General features: G+C 35.1%; 1 protein-coding gene across 33 annotated transcripts in view; it reads right to left on the reverse strand.

Annotated features, from left to right (window-relative positions):
• The window catches only part of NRCAM (neuronal cell adhesion molecule), a 153,855-nt gene that overhangs the window by 55,107 nt on the left and 84,231 nt on the right, over nt 1-14,517 (reverse strand). For 23 of the 33 annotated variants that reach the window (XM_027682130.1, XM_027682135.1, XM_027682124.1 and 20 more), the window contains 8 exons: nt 12,830-12,847; nt 10,453-10,558; nt 7,398-7,594; nt 6,403-6,525; nt 5,854-6,024; nt 5,354-5,410; nt 3,197-3,308; nt 683-867 (listed from right to left, as the gene is read on the reverse strand). In XM_027682130.1, the coding sequence (XP_027537931.1) occupies nt 683-867; nt 3,197-3,308; nt 5,354-5,410; nt 5,854-6,024; nt 6,403-6,525; nt 7,398-7,594; nt 10,453-10,558; nt 12,830-12,847 (969 nt within the window). The remainder of the gene's footprint in view (nt 1-682; nt 868-3,196; nt 3,309-5,353; nt 5,411-5,853; nt 6,025-6,402; nt 6,526-7,397; nt 7,595-10,452; nt 10,559-12,829; nt 12,848-14,517) is intronic. The other 10 variants (XM_027682128.1, XM_027682127.1, XM_027682136.1 and 7 more) reach the window with 3 other exon arrangements.

A 14,517-nucleotide genomic window follows, 5' to 3' on the forward strand; every position in this document is an offset into this window, starting at 1 on the left:
GCTGATCTACAACACAATAAAGGGCTATTTAGCATGCAAAGTAAGCACTACAACTGATTATTTCAATGACTAATTAGCTGCCATTACAGGTTTTTGTTTCATGGTATTCACAACATACTTACAATTCCTGTTTAGACAAACATTGTAAATGTTTTTAGAACTAGTAAGGCATCATCTTGAGTAAAAAAACATGAAGATAGAAACTCAGAAATGTCAGTCAAGAGAGAAAAAGGAAGAATATAAGACTGTAAGATGATAGTAAAATAGAAAAGAAAGAATCTGGGCTATATGAATGGTGTGCAGAAAACATGAAGAAAATAAGAAAGAGATGATGAGAATGGGGAGAAAAATATAAAAACAAGAGAAAAAGCAGTCTAATGACAGAAAATCAAAGGATCTAAAATAAATGTAGTACTGGTGCAAACTAATAAATTATCTTACTACTGTTACAATACAATATCAATTTAGTCTGATGCTTTATAAAAGAACATTAAAAAATGAAAAAGATATTAGAGATAGTCCTTCCAGTACTAGAATTCAGATGGTTTAATGATTGTTTCCTCAGAGTATTTTTTAACCATTATCATTTATCCTTCCAGGTGTACTTCATCCTAGAAAGCCTACTTCAGTCTTGTATTCTGGATACTCGACAACATTACGTTAATAATAATTTTAGTATTACCTTTCACGGTTACTGAAATGACATGATGAACTGAACCCAGTGTATTTCTTGCTATACATTTGTAGTTCCCAGAGTCAGCTTCAGAAACATCTATAATCTTGAGAGTTTTCTTAAAGTTTTCAAAAAATGTTCTGTTGGCTGGCAGTTCCCCACCCTCTTTAATCCAGCGGATTACCGGTGTGGGTCTGGAGAAGCAAAAGCACAGACCAAATTTAGGGATTGAAGAAAAGGAAGATAAGAGTTCAATACATTAATTTTTTTTAACATATGTTTTGGTAAAGTTTTGTTAAAGCCTGGAGAAGAGGAGACTGAGGGGAGACCTCATTGCAGTCTACAACTTCCTCATGAGGGGAAAAGGAGGGGTAGATACTGATCTCTTCTCTGTGATGACCAGGGACAGGCCAAGGGAATGGCCTGAAATTGTGTCAGGGAGGTTTAGGTTGGTGATTAGAAGAAGGTTCTTCACCTAGAGGGTGGTTGGGTGATGGAACAGGCTCCCCAGGGAAGTGGTTACAGCACCAAGTCTGACAGAGTTCAAAAAGTATTTGGATGATACTCTCAGGCACATGGTGTGACTGTTGAGAATGGTCCTGTGCAGGGCTAGGGGTTGGACTTGATGATTCTTAGGGGCCCCTTCCAACTCAGCATATTCTGTGATTCTGTGATTTCGAGAGCCTTTACCCAGATTCAGGGGTTCATGCAACAAATATGAAAAATATGCCAGCATTTGTTTCTAGGAAATTACAAGCTTCACTAGCACTGTCAATAGCCATGTGTTCATAGGATTAATAATTACAGAATACATTTGTCTGCTGATTAATTTAAGATACCTGATGGTTGATAAATGAAGACAAGTTTCAAATCTCATTGTGCTTCTACTATTAAATTGATGCTTATGGTGCTTTTAAAGGTAGCTTCTAGATAATGACAAGTTTATAATTGTCCTTAGTGTGAGCAATATCCTAATGCTTCATGAACATCATAAATTTTACAGCAGAGCTGTAAGCAGAGAGAAATATTTCTTATGAGAAATGAAGAAAAAAATGTCAGTGCTGAGTCAAGTATAGCTACTTGTCACTGCACCATGTCTAAACCTTGGCTATGCCCCAAGTTGTTCACTGAAGCTGAAAAGTTGTTCAAACACATGGAGATATATTTTTAAAATTACAAGAAATTAGAAGGTGTTGCTTGCTGAGTAGAATGTCCTTTCCCAAATAGTAATGACTCTAGGCAAATAGTCCCTTAGCAGCCTAATATCACAGATTTTATAACACAGACACTTATTTATGGTGTCCATAATTAGGAATAGTTGTTTTAAAAAAAAATCTGCATCTGACCCTTTGTGGACAAGTATTCTCTTAGTGAATTTTTTTTTTTAAATTACATGACAGCTAAAGACACTAACCTATATAATACTCTATATTTTTCACGTGTTTTATCCAGCTATTTTACCTGTGTTTGAATCACCAAATACTTTTATTGCAGGGTTGTCAAAAAGCATGTAACCATATTGCAGACAAAGATTACCTGAGTTGATGCTACTCCCACTCACAGTCATGGTTTTGCTGGTGCTGCTGGTGCTGTTGGTGCAAACACCTGAGCAGACCACAGCTGAGACAAAAACAATGCACCGATGCTCCTATCAAGCTGTGTCAAGTGTGCATGAGAAGCCCTCTGGAGCTTATGCAAGTGAACACATGTGCATGATGCTGTGGTGCATGATTTACAGTTATTGGCTTTTCTCATGGCTAAGTCAGAGCCCTCTGCATTATATGCCTTTGTGCACTGTAAGCACATTTACAGTTCCTGAAACAGGTACTGAGGATTTTCTATTTCTAAGCAATCTATTCTCAGATTTCTTCCTGAGAATGAAACTAACTTAAGATCAACCTAATTAATGAAGTTAAATTGCTCTTTAGTAATTTTCTTCTTGCCCAATAACCAGCAGAAGCAAACTTGCATTGCATTGAAGAAACAAGTACCAATTAAACTCAATTACAATGAGAAATTTGATGTAAGAAGCTGAAGATATGTTCTAACAACTCCCACCTAGCTGATCTACTAAGTAATTACTAGCATATATAAGAAGCTTTCTCAGATTAGAACAGCAAATTCGTGTCTGTTTTTATATAATTTGAGAGCCTAATGATTGCAAACTTAGGAAAAAACAGAGGCTTTATTCCTGAGTGCAATTCTTCGGATATTTGCCTGACTTCACCCTATGGCATTTCTTGCTTGTGTCCTTTAAAATCAACAGTATAACCCGTATCCTGTGCATAGGGTTTGGGAATCTGAGAAGGCAGAGGCCATACATATGTTCATAATCAGTTTTAAAGTCTGCTGATCCCCAAGTAAATGCAGGATTTCCTCAATACGGCTCTTTCCATTCTACACTTCTGCTTCTTTGAAACACACAAGCTTATACAGTGGTAACATTTTAAGTATCTCTGAAAGGTTTCCCTCTGTTTCTGTATTTCTATTTAGAAAAAAAAACCTATCTAAAAAGTAACTCACAATCCTGCTGCAATGCACTCCAACAAAAGCACATTTCCTCTGAGTTCCACTTTAGTACTCGTGCTACCTGTTGGTGTTAGAAGAACTGGCTGCCTCTCTGTAGCTGGCTTTGCTGAAACAAGAAAAATTCAAATAATTAATTTCTATTTTTTCTCTCAATGCTGATCAAATGCATACATCCATTCTCACATTTTGGACAGATTTTGCTCTACATTGGCCATTTAAGTCATTGTGTAACACAACTACAGAGCTCAACACATTAGGTTTTGACAGACATAACATATCTGTTAAATGCCACAATTTTGAACACATACATGAAAAATGTTATTATTAAAGACAGGAGCAACCAATACAAAGCTTTTACATAGACAACTATGCAGCCTTAATCCTAAGCAGCCCCTATTCACTTCAGCAGAATTATTATGGGGAGTAATAAGCCACTAGTGTGAGGCACAGTGCAAGACTCAAAGTCACCAAAAATTTCTGGGCTTCCAGAAAAATAAAAATAAAGCAAAGTTATTTTACTCAAAAATATAAACCAAGGGGATGAAAGTATGCCCTGTTTTGCAGTATGTTTTAATACTTTCTAGACAAGGTGAGATGTGGTTTCAGAAGCCTTGGATTTTCCTCTTACTGTGTATTTAACTTTAATTCAAGCTTTTCCCCAGTCTTGTAATAAAGAACCATTGATTAACCTGTAAGAAATAACTACAGTAAATAGGCAGCTATAAATATAAGACCAATTTCTGACATTATACTCTGTTGGCTTTTGAAGTATTATAGAATTTCCTGTGCCTTTACTGAAGTCAAAATAAGAGTTTTTTCTGTAATTATAGTGTGTTTTCTGAGCATCCTCTAATTTTCTCTTACAGCAATATAATATATAGGATTAAATTGCTCTGAAGTGTAGTAGCAGTCTGAAACATTACAGTAATTTTTATTTTTTTTAAATGTGATTAGAAACACAATAAACTCTAAGTTTGTTAGGGTACAGGATTTACTGACAGATTAACATAAATATGATTTTAAATACAGTATGTGCTGTGAATTTCTTAAAAACTAGTACACAACTTAACATTGTTGAGAGAAAGGGGAAGTCTAGAGTCAAGAATGCAGCTGATAGTCACAGCAACAACTAATCTATCTCATATTTTGAGACCATGAAAATTCAGAAGAATTACCCCGGTGTTTCTGAGTTGTGAGTCAATCGAACAGTATTTTCCTAACTAATTCTAGTTAATGTATTGTTTTGTATTCAAGTATTTATTCCTTGTTTGTTCCTCCTGAATAATAATATAAGTTTTATGTAGAGAAGTAAAATTTCTGTGCCCATGTTTTATTTTGGATTTACATAAGTTATGGTTTAATATGTACAGAGCCCCATTTGACAAGGAAAAAGACAAAATAGAGTAAGTTATCAATTATTTTCTACATCACACAATATCAAGTGGAGAGTCTAGAACCTCAAGTGTTACAGAATCAGTGGTGCTCCAAAGTCAGTCTCGCTAAACATACATAGGCCTGTTTGGGAGGATTTAAGTCACAATATGCAAAAGACAATTCAACATAAATTAATGGGAAGACCAGCTTAAACACCAAGCAAACAAAAGTCATCTTACCCCTACACAGTTATTTATACAGATAGTATTAAAGTGTTCAGATTTTTATTAATTCCAGTTTCACACTTATGAATTAAGATAAAAATAAATGGTACATATAAAAAGATATTAAATGTGAAGCGCATCTGTTAAATGCTTAATTGTTGTTATTTGTTATGCAACACATGATATTGAATAGTCCTAGTGATAATGAACTATCAAACTACTTGGTTAATTGGAGGAAAAATAAGAAAAAGCAACATAGTATACAAGCAATCAAATAGACCATTTTTAAAATCTGCCCCAGTGTGAAAGGACATTTATAATAAGCATTTACATTTTTTATGAGCCATATGTTACAATAACATTGAAAAATTAAATATTTGAAAGGATCACACTGTGCAGTCCCTTCCTAAAGTATGTATTATCACCAGCACTAATTGATACCTTTATTAGAAACTGAAAAGAGAGTAAAAGGTTAAGTAGCCATGGAGGTGAGGTTAGTTAACTAAATGCTACTGTGAAACAGGGAGTATCAGTGGGGACCAGTGTAACTCACCACCATAAATATCAGTGTCACTCAAATTAGCAGCTATAGTGTCATTCAATGAATCCACTGAAATAAACAGAATATCATGAAGAAAGCATACAAAAGGGATAAATAAAAGTTCTGGGAAACAAAAGGTGATGATATGGCCATGGTGAGTTAATCAAATGATTGATTAATTTGTTTCAATAGTTACAATATTCATAATACCTTTATATTATTGCATTGGAAAACCATCTGAAAACTTATTTTTTACATGGTATTTTTTCTATATTTCAAATCTTACAAGACATTTTTTCAGAAGACAAAGCCTTATAAAGAGAAAAATGACAGCTTTTAAAATGTCAAGAAAACAGGAGATTACATTGCCCAAGTTTATACAGTAGGACAATTTCTTATTTAGAATTAAAATGACAACATTCCCTAGTGTAACACTACTTAAATTCATCATGTAACTTGAGAACTCTGGATAAATACTACGTAAGTATGTAATTAGGTAATGTAATACCTACTTGAAAAGACTTTTACAGAAATGGGTTGTTTCTGCTGTATAGTTTGTGTATGATTAAATCTTGCATAGCAGATATAGTCCTCCCGGGTGTCTTCTGGTTGTACATTAGAAAAATAAAGATCTCCATTTAGACCTTGGGAAACTCTTTCACTTTGAGGCAGCCTTTGGAAAGCTAAGGGAAAACAAGGACACATTTATCACAATTATAATACACACTCCATTATTATGATCTGCAGACTCCACATTTGCTCAATTACACTGTTTGTGGCTTTGTACATACAGACAGTTTTAAGTTTCCCAGCAAGTTCCCCTGTCTTCCCATTCTTCCCCAGTGGGTTAATCTACAACTTACATGAAGATCTCCAGCTGCTTTTGACTTCATGCTTTTGGGCTGTATGTCTGCTTGTTTCTTCATTTCTATAGAAATGGAAATTCTCTGAATTTTAACTTAAAGGGAAACTCCACCATCTGGTCTTGGTAAGTAAACAATGATCTACTATGCAGAAAAACTGCAAAAAGTAAACTACTTCTGCATAAAAACCAAACTCACCATTATCCATCCAAAATATTATAGGTGGTGGTAAGCCAACAGGAGGTCTGCAGTGCAGTACTAGTGAATCACCTTCGCGAACCTGATTTGGTTCTAGTTTTTCTTTGGTCCACAAAGGCGATCCTACAAAAAGTAATTTTAACACACACACAAACTATGGATTGACAAAACCTCCAAAATTTATGGGAAAATGCACATAATATTCCAGAAAAACAGAAGAACAACATGCATTGGAATGTTAAGTCCTGTCACATTTAATAAAGATTTCATTTTTGTTATTTTTTATGTTTTCTGGAAGAAAAGTGCAGTATTGATTTGCCAAAAGTATAATCAACTGATTAAAATAATTTTGCCTTCTCACAAAAGGTTTTATATCAGTATCTTGAAAAGTTTTAACTACAATAATGAAAAAAAAAGTGATGTGCTAAATTAGAAGGAGTAGGCCTTCTTGAAACAATATTATACACACAGTTTTATTAAAACGTAAGAACAGCACATTTTAAGCTGAGAAGCTTGAAAAACTAATCTGAGATTAAAAAGCACATAAAAAGCTGTAAAAACAGTCTACCATTAATAATAATTTTTAAGCCTTATCTTCTTTTTAGTCCCAATCTGTTCTGTAGTAAAGCTATTACAAAAACTGTGGAATATAGGCTTTGTAAAAAGAATAAAAATTCTCATCAGCAATGATGTGCACTAAGGATTTAAATATTTTATTTTAATAGTAGTGTCATATATACAACTCAGTTTTAAATATGATAGGTCATCTAGATGTACTTAGAAAAAAACCCGTTATTAAATTTTCTAAAAAAATATTTGAGAGAACATGCAATACAGTATTAAATCTAAGTATCAGAAAAGAGACAGTAACTTCTAACATAATCATTTTGATGATTACATTTTTAAGACAGGAAAACAAAAAGGCAAAAAGTTCATAAAAAAATAAGAAAACCAAAGTGTTTCACATTTTCTGAAAATTAAGAGCTTTTACTTACTAGAAGGCCTTATAACAATATTGTTGGAAATGGCTGCTCCTCGTTCATTCCTTGCTGTACACTGGTATACTCCTTCATATGCTTCTGCCTTCCCACCATTCATAATATTTATGACAAGGGTCCCTGAATTTGGTTTCATTGTTACCTGTGCATCTTTATCTATATCAAAATGAGTTCCATTTCGTGTCCAGGAGAAGCTAAAATAATAAAAACAAAAAGAAAAGTTTATTCTTCAGCTGCCTTTTGTAGATTGTATGAAAAGAAGAAAAAAGTAGTTAACAAAAAATGCATGTTATTTCTTCTTTAGCAGATAAGTAAGACTTCTTCCCAAACTAAATGAGCTAATAATGTAATACAGTACTTTTAATATGAGAAATCGGGCAATGTTTTAAGATAAAAGGTTTTGGCTGAACTTGTTAACAGGAGCCATTTCAAAGTCAATGCTTTTTTTTAAAAAAAATACATTACAGGATTCTGAGGTTAATCACACATGGAAAAGAACTGATTTTGTTTCTGATAAAAATGATGCAGTAACATCTGCAAGAACTGATATTGCTAAAGCTGCATTAGCATTTCCATTATAAAACCTATTGTTGGAAGCGTCTGTAAACCTGTCTTTAAAAACTTGCTCTGGGCTGAAATGTGTCATCTCAGGCCCCAACAGAAGACCATTTCTTTTAATTGGTTTGGTACTTTTGAAGTTATGTAAATGAATTAAAGACTATGTGGTGAGTTTGATTTCTTTTCACTATTATAACACAACCAACCATGACTCTTTAAACGAAATTATATAGTCTGATAGCTAATAATTAATCTAGTAAATTTATACTGGTGCTACTCAAAGCAAGTGACGTTTTGAAAAGTAGTCACTAAAAATGAAGACTAACAGAACTCACAAAAAATTTGTAAAGAAGCAGAGATTCACAGTCTGCAACTTAGACTACTGTAAACACCAATTTCTTATATATGCTCTGTTAATGGTCAAAAGTATAGTCATAGAAAATTAGACCAACGTCTGTGAAGTGCTGAGTGCTCACAGGTTCAAATGCTGTAAAAGAGCAGCTTTCATACTTGTTACACTTTTGCTTCAGAATCTTAAGCACAGTCTATGTGCTTACTGGTTAGAATGCTTCCTAAAATAGAAACTTAAATGGTACTGGAAAAGCTGAAATTCTAAGGGACTCACACTGTACACTGACCTTCTGCAGCATGCTGACATGCTATTTGCACTTTGTGGTGTGAGACAGAAGAACCAAACCTGACCAGCTGCGCTGCACCACATTGCAGTGTTTCTGGGAGGACTAGAAGGCACAGCGACCCAACAGCAAATCTCTTTCTTACAACCTTGTGAATGAAGCTTCAGAAAGTGGCGTTTCTGTAATCCTCTGCTACTGATAACTGAAGGATGCAGGAAATTGTAATGTAGCTTCAATTGAGAGGTAGCATATGTGGTACAAACCCCTGAATTTGAGATACAGGAAAGTCAGAGTCTTTGCTGCTCAAGCAGCACATCCATAAACCTTTATGCAGATGCTCTGACCAATAAGAAGTTGCCTTGTTCTAACAAACAATTCACAGCGTGGGCTGAGAAAGTTCATCTTCAACTTCAGAGCTTTTGAGCAGATCAAGTGCCAATATGCATTTGCAGGTTATCAGGACTGATGGACCAGACTAACTATTGATATAAATTTATTGGATGTCATATCTTGAAAAATAAGGAAGACTAAGCACAAGCTTGTAAAACTCATGAGAAAATTCTGTACTTAAATCCTGTCACTTCCTCTGTAGTCGGGGAACAAAGCCAGTTACAGGGGGAAAATGAGGATGTACAGCAGAGAGCATTAGCACACAGCTCAGGTTAGTTAGTCTCACAGACAGCACCCTTTTTCTCTCAGGTAATTCCAATCAAAAAAGACATGCTAGAGAAACATCTGCAGAAGCAATACGGTTGTCCCAAAGTGCACAATAATAATCTGATCCTTCAGGTCAATACCCAGACTCTTAAAAATGGCATTGGGCCAGCTAAATTAAAGTGCTGGTAAACACAGCAGCTCAGTGGCACTCCTATCATTAATAGAACACTAGAAAGGGTAAGAATATCCCAGATAATCTCTATCTTCCCCATTCTGCTGCCCAGCATGATAATGACCAGGATGCCACGGCAACCAGCAGGAATAATGTACCAAAAAGCCTGGTTATCCAGAAGAAGTACATTTAATGAGCTCTATTTGTATCTGAATGAACAGTTATAGACTGACCTTACTAGTAAGTTGTAGCATAACACTGCTGAGCACAGAGAGATGCACATTTCTATGTTCATGGTCTCTGAAATCAGAGGCAGATACTAACAGTGCCAGAATGTATCATGGCTATTGCTGTTTCCAGTACAGGTACTCAGTATCTTGAAATGAATAGTTTTAAGTATTTAAAGACCCTGAAAGAGGACCTTACATTTAAAGAGGACCTTAAAATGGACAAAGATCAGGAATCTGATCCACGTAGAGGGCTACCATTTCTGTCAAAACTGAAACTTAAGCCTATTAAATACTCTTGGTAAATCAAGGCTACTGAACATTAAAACTGATACACATTATATTCTGACAAAATGTATTTCAAGATGAGCCTCAAAAACCAGAATGATTTACAAAACATTAAATGTGAATTTATTAGTGTTACTCTGAATTCATTCAACGTCCATTGTTCTTAAATAAAATGCTTAAATCTGGAATGTGATCCAGTTCATAATACGGCATGCCTCTTAGGGTGTTCCATGGGCATTTACCTAATAATTGTTTATTATTTTATTGGTAGAGCTTTGAGAATAAAAATACCACAGTTGCTTGATGAATACAGAAAAGTTTAAATGTCAAGTATGAGAAGAGTCAAATTTACCGCTATTTGGTAACTGTTTAAATTACAGAGGTAGGGGTGCATGCATGTTTCTGCATGTGCAAGCATACTCATACACATAATGTTAGTTTACAAAAGTTACAGTATTTTCTCCTAGTTCTTCCATGCTGTTAAACCAACAAAAGCAAAAGAAAATGCTACCAACCTAGGAGGTGGCTTTCCTTTGGCTTCACACTGTATTACAATATTCTCTCGAGGGTCAACAATGTAATCTTTTGGAGATTGATGAGTTATCGTAGGAGGTTGCGACACTTCATTATGGAATATAAGAAAGAGAGACGAATTTAACATGCTTTCAAAGTATCACCAAACCAGTTTTGTAAACAGAGAAAGCAGAATTGTGATTAGCAACCAAATCAGTGACAGAAGAATGGGATTAAAGTATCCTTTGTATCAGGAGGCTGAAGTGCTCTACCCTTGTAAATCAGTGTAGCTATACTAACTTCCAACTGAGCTATCCTGATTTACTGTGGATGAAGATCTTGGCCAAAAAGTTTAATGTATGTCACTTCTATACCTCAGATTTCAACAGATTTCCACAAACCCAAAGGACACTTCAATTCTAAATCCAACAATCTGAAATGAAGAGTTGGAAGGAATAAACCTTCATAAAATGTTTTTTACTACACAGAAGGAAAGAAACACACATTGCTTTGTGTTTCTAAATATTTTTTTATTTCCAAATTCTCTATGGGTGTAACCCTTTTCATACATTTATTATGCTCAACATAATCTATAAAGCACACTTTTAGGAACTACTTTCCAGGAGTAAAAAATGTCTTAAAAGACTCTGTAAAAATGAAAAAAATAGTATCTACTTTCCAAATAAAGTAAACATGTAGGAAAAGTAAAGTACTGATTCCCCAATAAGGAACCCAATAAGAATTTAGTCAATCTTGTGAATTGCCCTGGAAGTAACAAACATTCCACATTTGTAATTTGTCAAGTACTCTAGAATGAGCAGCACAGAACAGAATTGATTCACCTGACACAGTAATTGGTGCCTACCTATTTAACATAATTTATAATCTTTTATCAATATCTATGCCAATTTTTGCATTAAAAATATCATGTCTGTGATATTATAATAATGGCCAGTCTTCGCGAACGAAGATTTTGGGAAAGGTCTTTTACCTTTCCAGCCTGCGCAATGGATTTTTTAGGTGAGACACAGCCTGCGCTGAACTGAGCCCACCCTTTAATCCTAAGGTTCATCTGCCGGGGCCAAGCAAGCTTGGACAATGGCAGTGAGGTCCTCAGGACGTAGGTTTGTTTAGAGTGACCTTCTCATAGATGGATGGCCTCACAGGGCTAACGGGCTCCATCTGCCCGGGGGACTGGCTGGGATTCGAACCTGGGTCGCAGAGGTGAGAGTCCTGCATGCTAACCACTAGGCCACCAGGGGTCCCGTCTGTGATATTAAGATAGTGAGAAAGGTGTCTTCCTCAACATTATTCATCTGTTTACAGTTTAGTATCATCTAAAGGAACCTGTTTAATAACATGCCCATTAACATCTCTGTCTGAATGTTGTAAATTGCCTGTCCAGCAATGCTACTGCTTTGGGGTAATTTCTAGCAACTTGAACAAAATATTTCAATCACTAGAGTTAGCTGTATTCTCATGCCTCTTTCTAGCCAGTTAAAATTGTAAAACTGGGATTTTTACTTAAAGTCTTCCCTACCATTATTTATTAAGTAGTCAGTTGCACAGCAGAGGTAGCCTTCTGTAAAACCCTACTGACAAGAAACAGCCAGGGAAAAAAAACATCAGATCATGAAATCATTAACAAAATACAGCAGCTAAGCAGAACAGAACAGGCCATGCAGAACTGGGTTTTGCTCCTCACTGCAGAGGGGAGAGTCCTTAAATGAGGGAGGAAGTATTTTTACATGATCATGCCTTTGTGTGTATTTCTTTAGAGGCACTTTGAAGACAGTCCTTTTCCCTCTCAGGGGCATATTTCAGGGTCAATACATGCCAGATGCTTACTTGGGAAAAGCAAGTACACTCTGAAAAGGGACATGACATGAACACCGCCCAACCCACAGGATATTCCATCTGATGCACATCAAAGACCTGAAATCTCCACTCCTGTGCTATGCACTGCACTTAAAACTGATTGAGTTAACCATGACACTAGAGCTTAGTTAGGAGAAGCTATAAAAATATGAGGTCTACTTAAATAACTGTATCCACTATGGATATAAAAGTATCTCCAACTCAGATATGTATAATAGTACAAAAGTACATATATTCCAATGAACTTATTTTTTATCAAATACTTTTACTCCTGAAAGTAGTCATAAAACACTGCACATGCTGATATTGAGTAAATATTTTAATGTTCGGATAGCACACCATCAAAAACCACACAATTAATTTATTCAGAATTTTAGAATGTTGATTTATGTACAGTAGTTTTTTTCTGAACACTGCATGCACAAAACATCTAGATACAGCAAACCAATCAGTATTACTTTACAGCAGCACACAGCCTAGTTTTAGTGAAGAGGAACTTACATTCTTCTAGAAGTTTTGCTTTTATTCCCACATCAGAATCAGCAGTTGAATGGACAAATGGAGATTAAAGAGAAACATTTGTTAGTGAAAAGAAAATTAGCAATTTTGAGAGGGAAGATAAGTATCTCTGACAAGTACATTGGTCACCATTAAAAAGTAAACATATAAAACATTTAGCACTGTAACCCATGCAGGAAGGCCTGAAATTCCAGCTACAGTTTTCATTGTGTCAGTTATTACTACATTTATCTCAAAGTTTATGGTATGAGAAACTTTTCTGAAGTGTTGACTTTTTAAGGGTAACCATGATATGTGATTTTGGTCTTGCAAGGACACAAAACACTAATACTGAGGAGACAGCAATTCAAAATTAGTGGAGTGCACTGCCCTCATGCTGCAGTCAAAATCAATCCACCCATATGATCACAAAGAAGAACAAAGAGAATGCTTCAGGTTAAAATTACTCTTGTAAAGACAGAAGCACCTAATTCTACTCAACAGACTTGCAAGCCCTTTTGGTTTGAAAAATAACTAAAACAAAAAAAAATCAGCTGTCACATCTTTATTGCTTACTTCAAATGTTTTGCATACACGTCTCTTTACCAATAATGTATTACAGCAGGTCAAATGCCTTTGGGTCACCTACATTTTCAGTCATCCCTTACCTGCTTTGAGGAGACACTGACTAGGAACTAATGAACTGCAAAGAATAGGAACTGCCAATCTGGATGAAACCTAAAGGTTCAAGTAATCAACTGTGTTCTCTGCAGTGAATATTTGTGGACGACCCACAGAAAATATATGTCCTTCCCTTGAGGTGTTCTCCCAGAGCCCATTCTCATCATTATTTATGAAAGCAATAACATCATTACAGATGCAATTTCTGTTAATATTAGTTTTGGCTAAAAATTCAAGTATGTGACTTTATCAGACCTAACAAAGTTATTAAGCATTAAGGAGTAGGGAATTGAATTCTCAGTAGAGAACTAAAATGATACATCTAAAAGAGCTACTCATTTTTGTCTTTTGATGCATTTCTGGTAAATTTAACCTGAAGTCTTGCTCTATAGATAAAGATATTAGAGTGGTGCACAATTTATATTAGTTCCTAAACTACAAGATGGGGGTTTAAAACACTATTTATAGACTGTAAAGATATTTATGCAGAAAAATTAAGTTTAGAAAATAAGACATTAATTCAAAAAACTTTTTAATCCCTCTTTAAACCGAAGCTTATTGCTCTAAAGACATTTAGAGCACAACAAGTTTGATGTGATTCAAATATATTGATCTTGTTACAGAAATACAGGTCACTGGTTTGATAGGCTTGTAAAATGCATGGGGGGGAACCCACCAAAGCCGTTGCAATTTATGTCAGTGAAATTATTAAAGAAAAACATGCATTGTGGAAGGCAGGAAGGTATCACAAACATGGAGGTAAAGAAAGTCATGCACATTAGAATCATAAGCAAATTTACTGATGTATTAATCCATCAATTTAACACCAGCCCTAATGTTCTCTTCCCTGGTAATTAGTTTAACAAATGAATAGTCACTATGAGGTGTAACTTGGTTCACTGAATCCTGAAAATGTGATCATGCTTATCTTAGAAAGAAAATAGCAACGTAAAGCATGAATAATTTAATAAAATCAGCTATTAGGACTATAAAATGCAGCATCTACAATT

Source organism: Neopelma chrysocephalum, unplaced genomic scaffold (genome assembly GCF_003984885.1).
Source record: "Neopelma chrysocephalum unplaced genomic scaffold, ASM398488v2 Primary Assembly neopelma1_62, whole genome shotgun sequence".
Classification (NCBI taxonomy): Eukaryota; Metazoa; Chordata; class Aves; order Passeriformes; family Pipridae; genus Neopelma; species Neopelma chrysocephalum.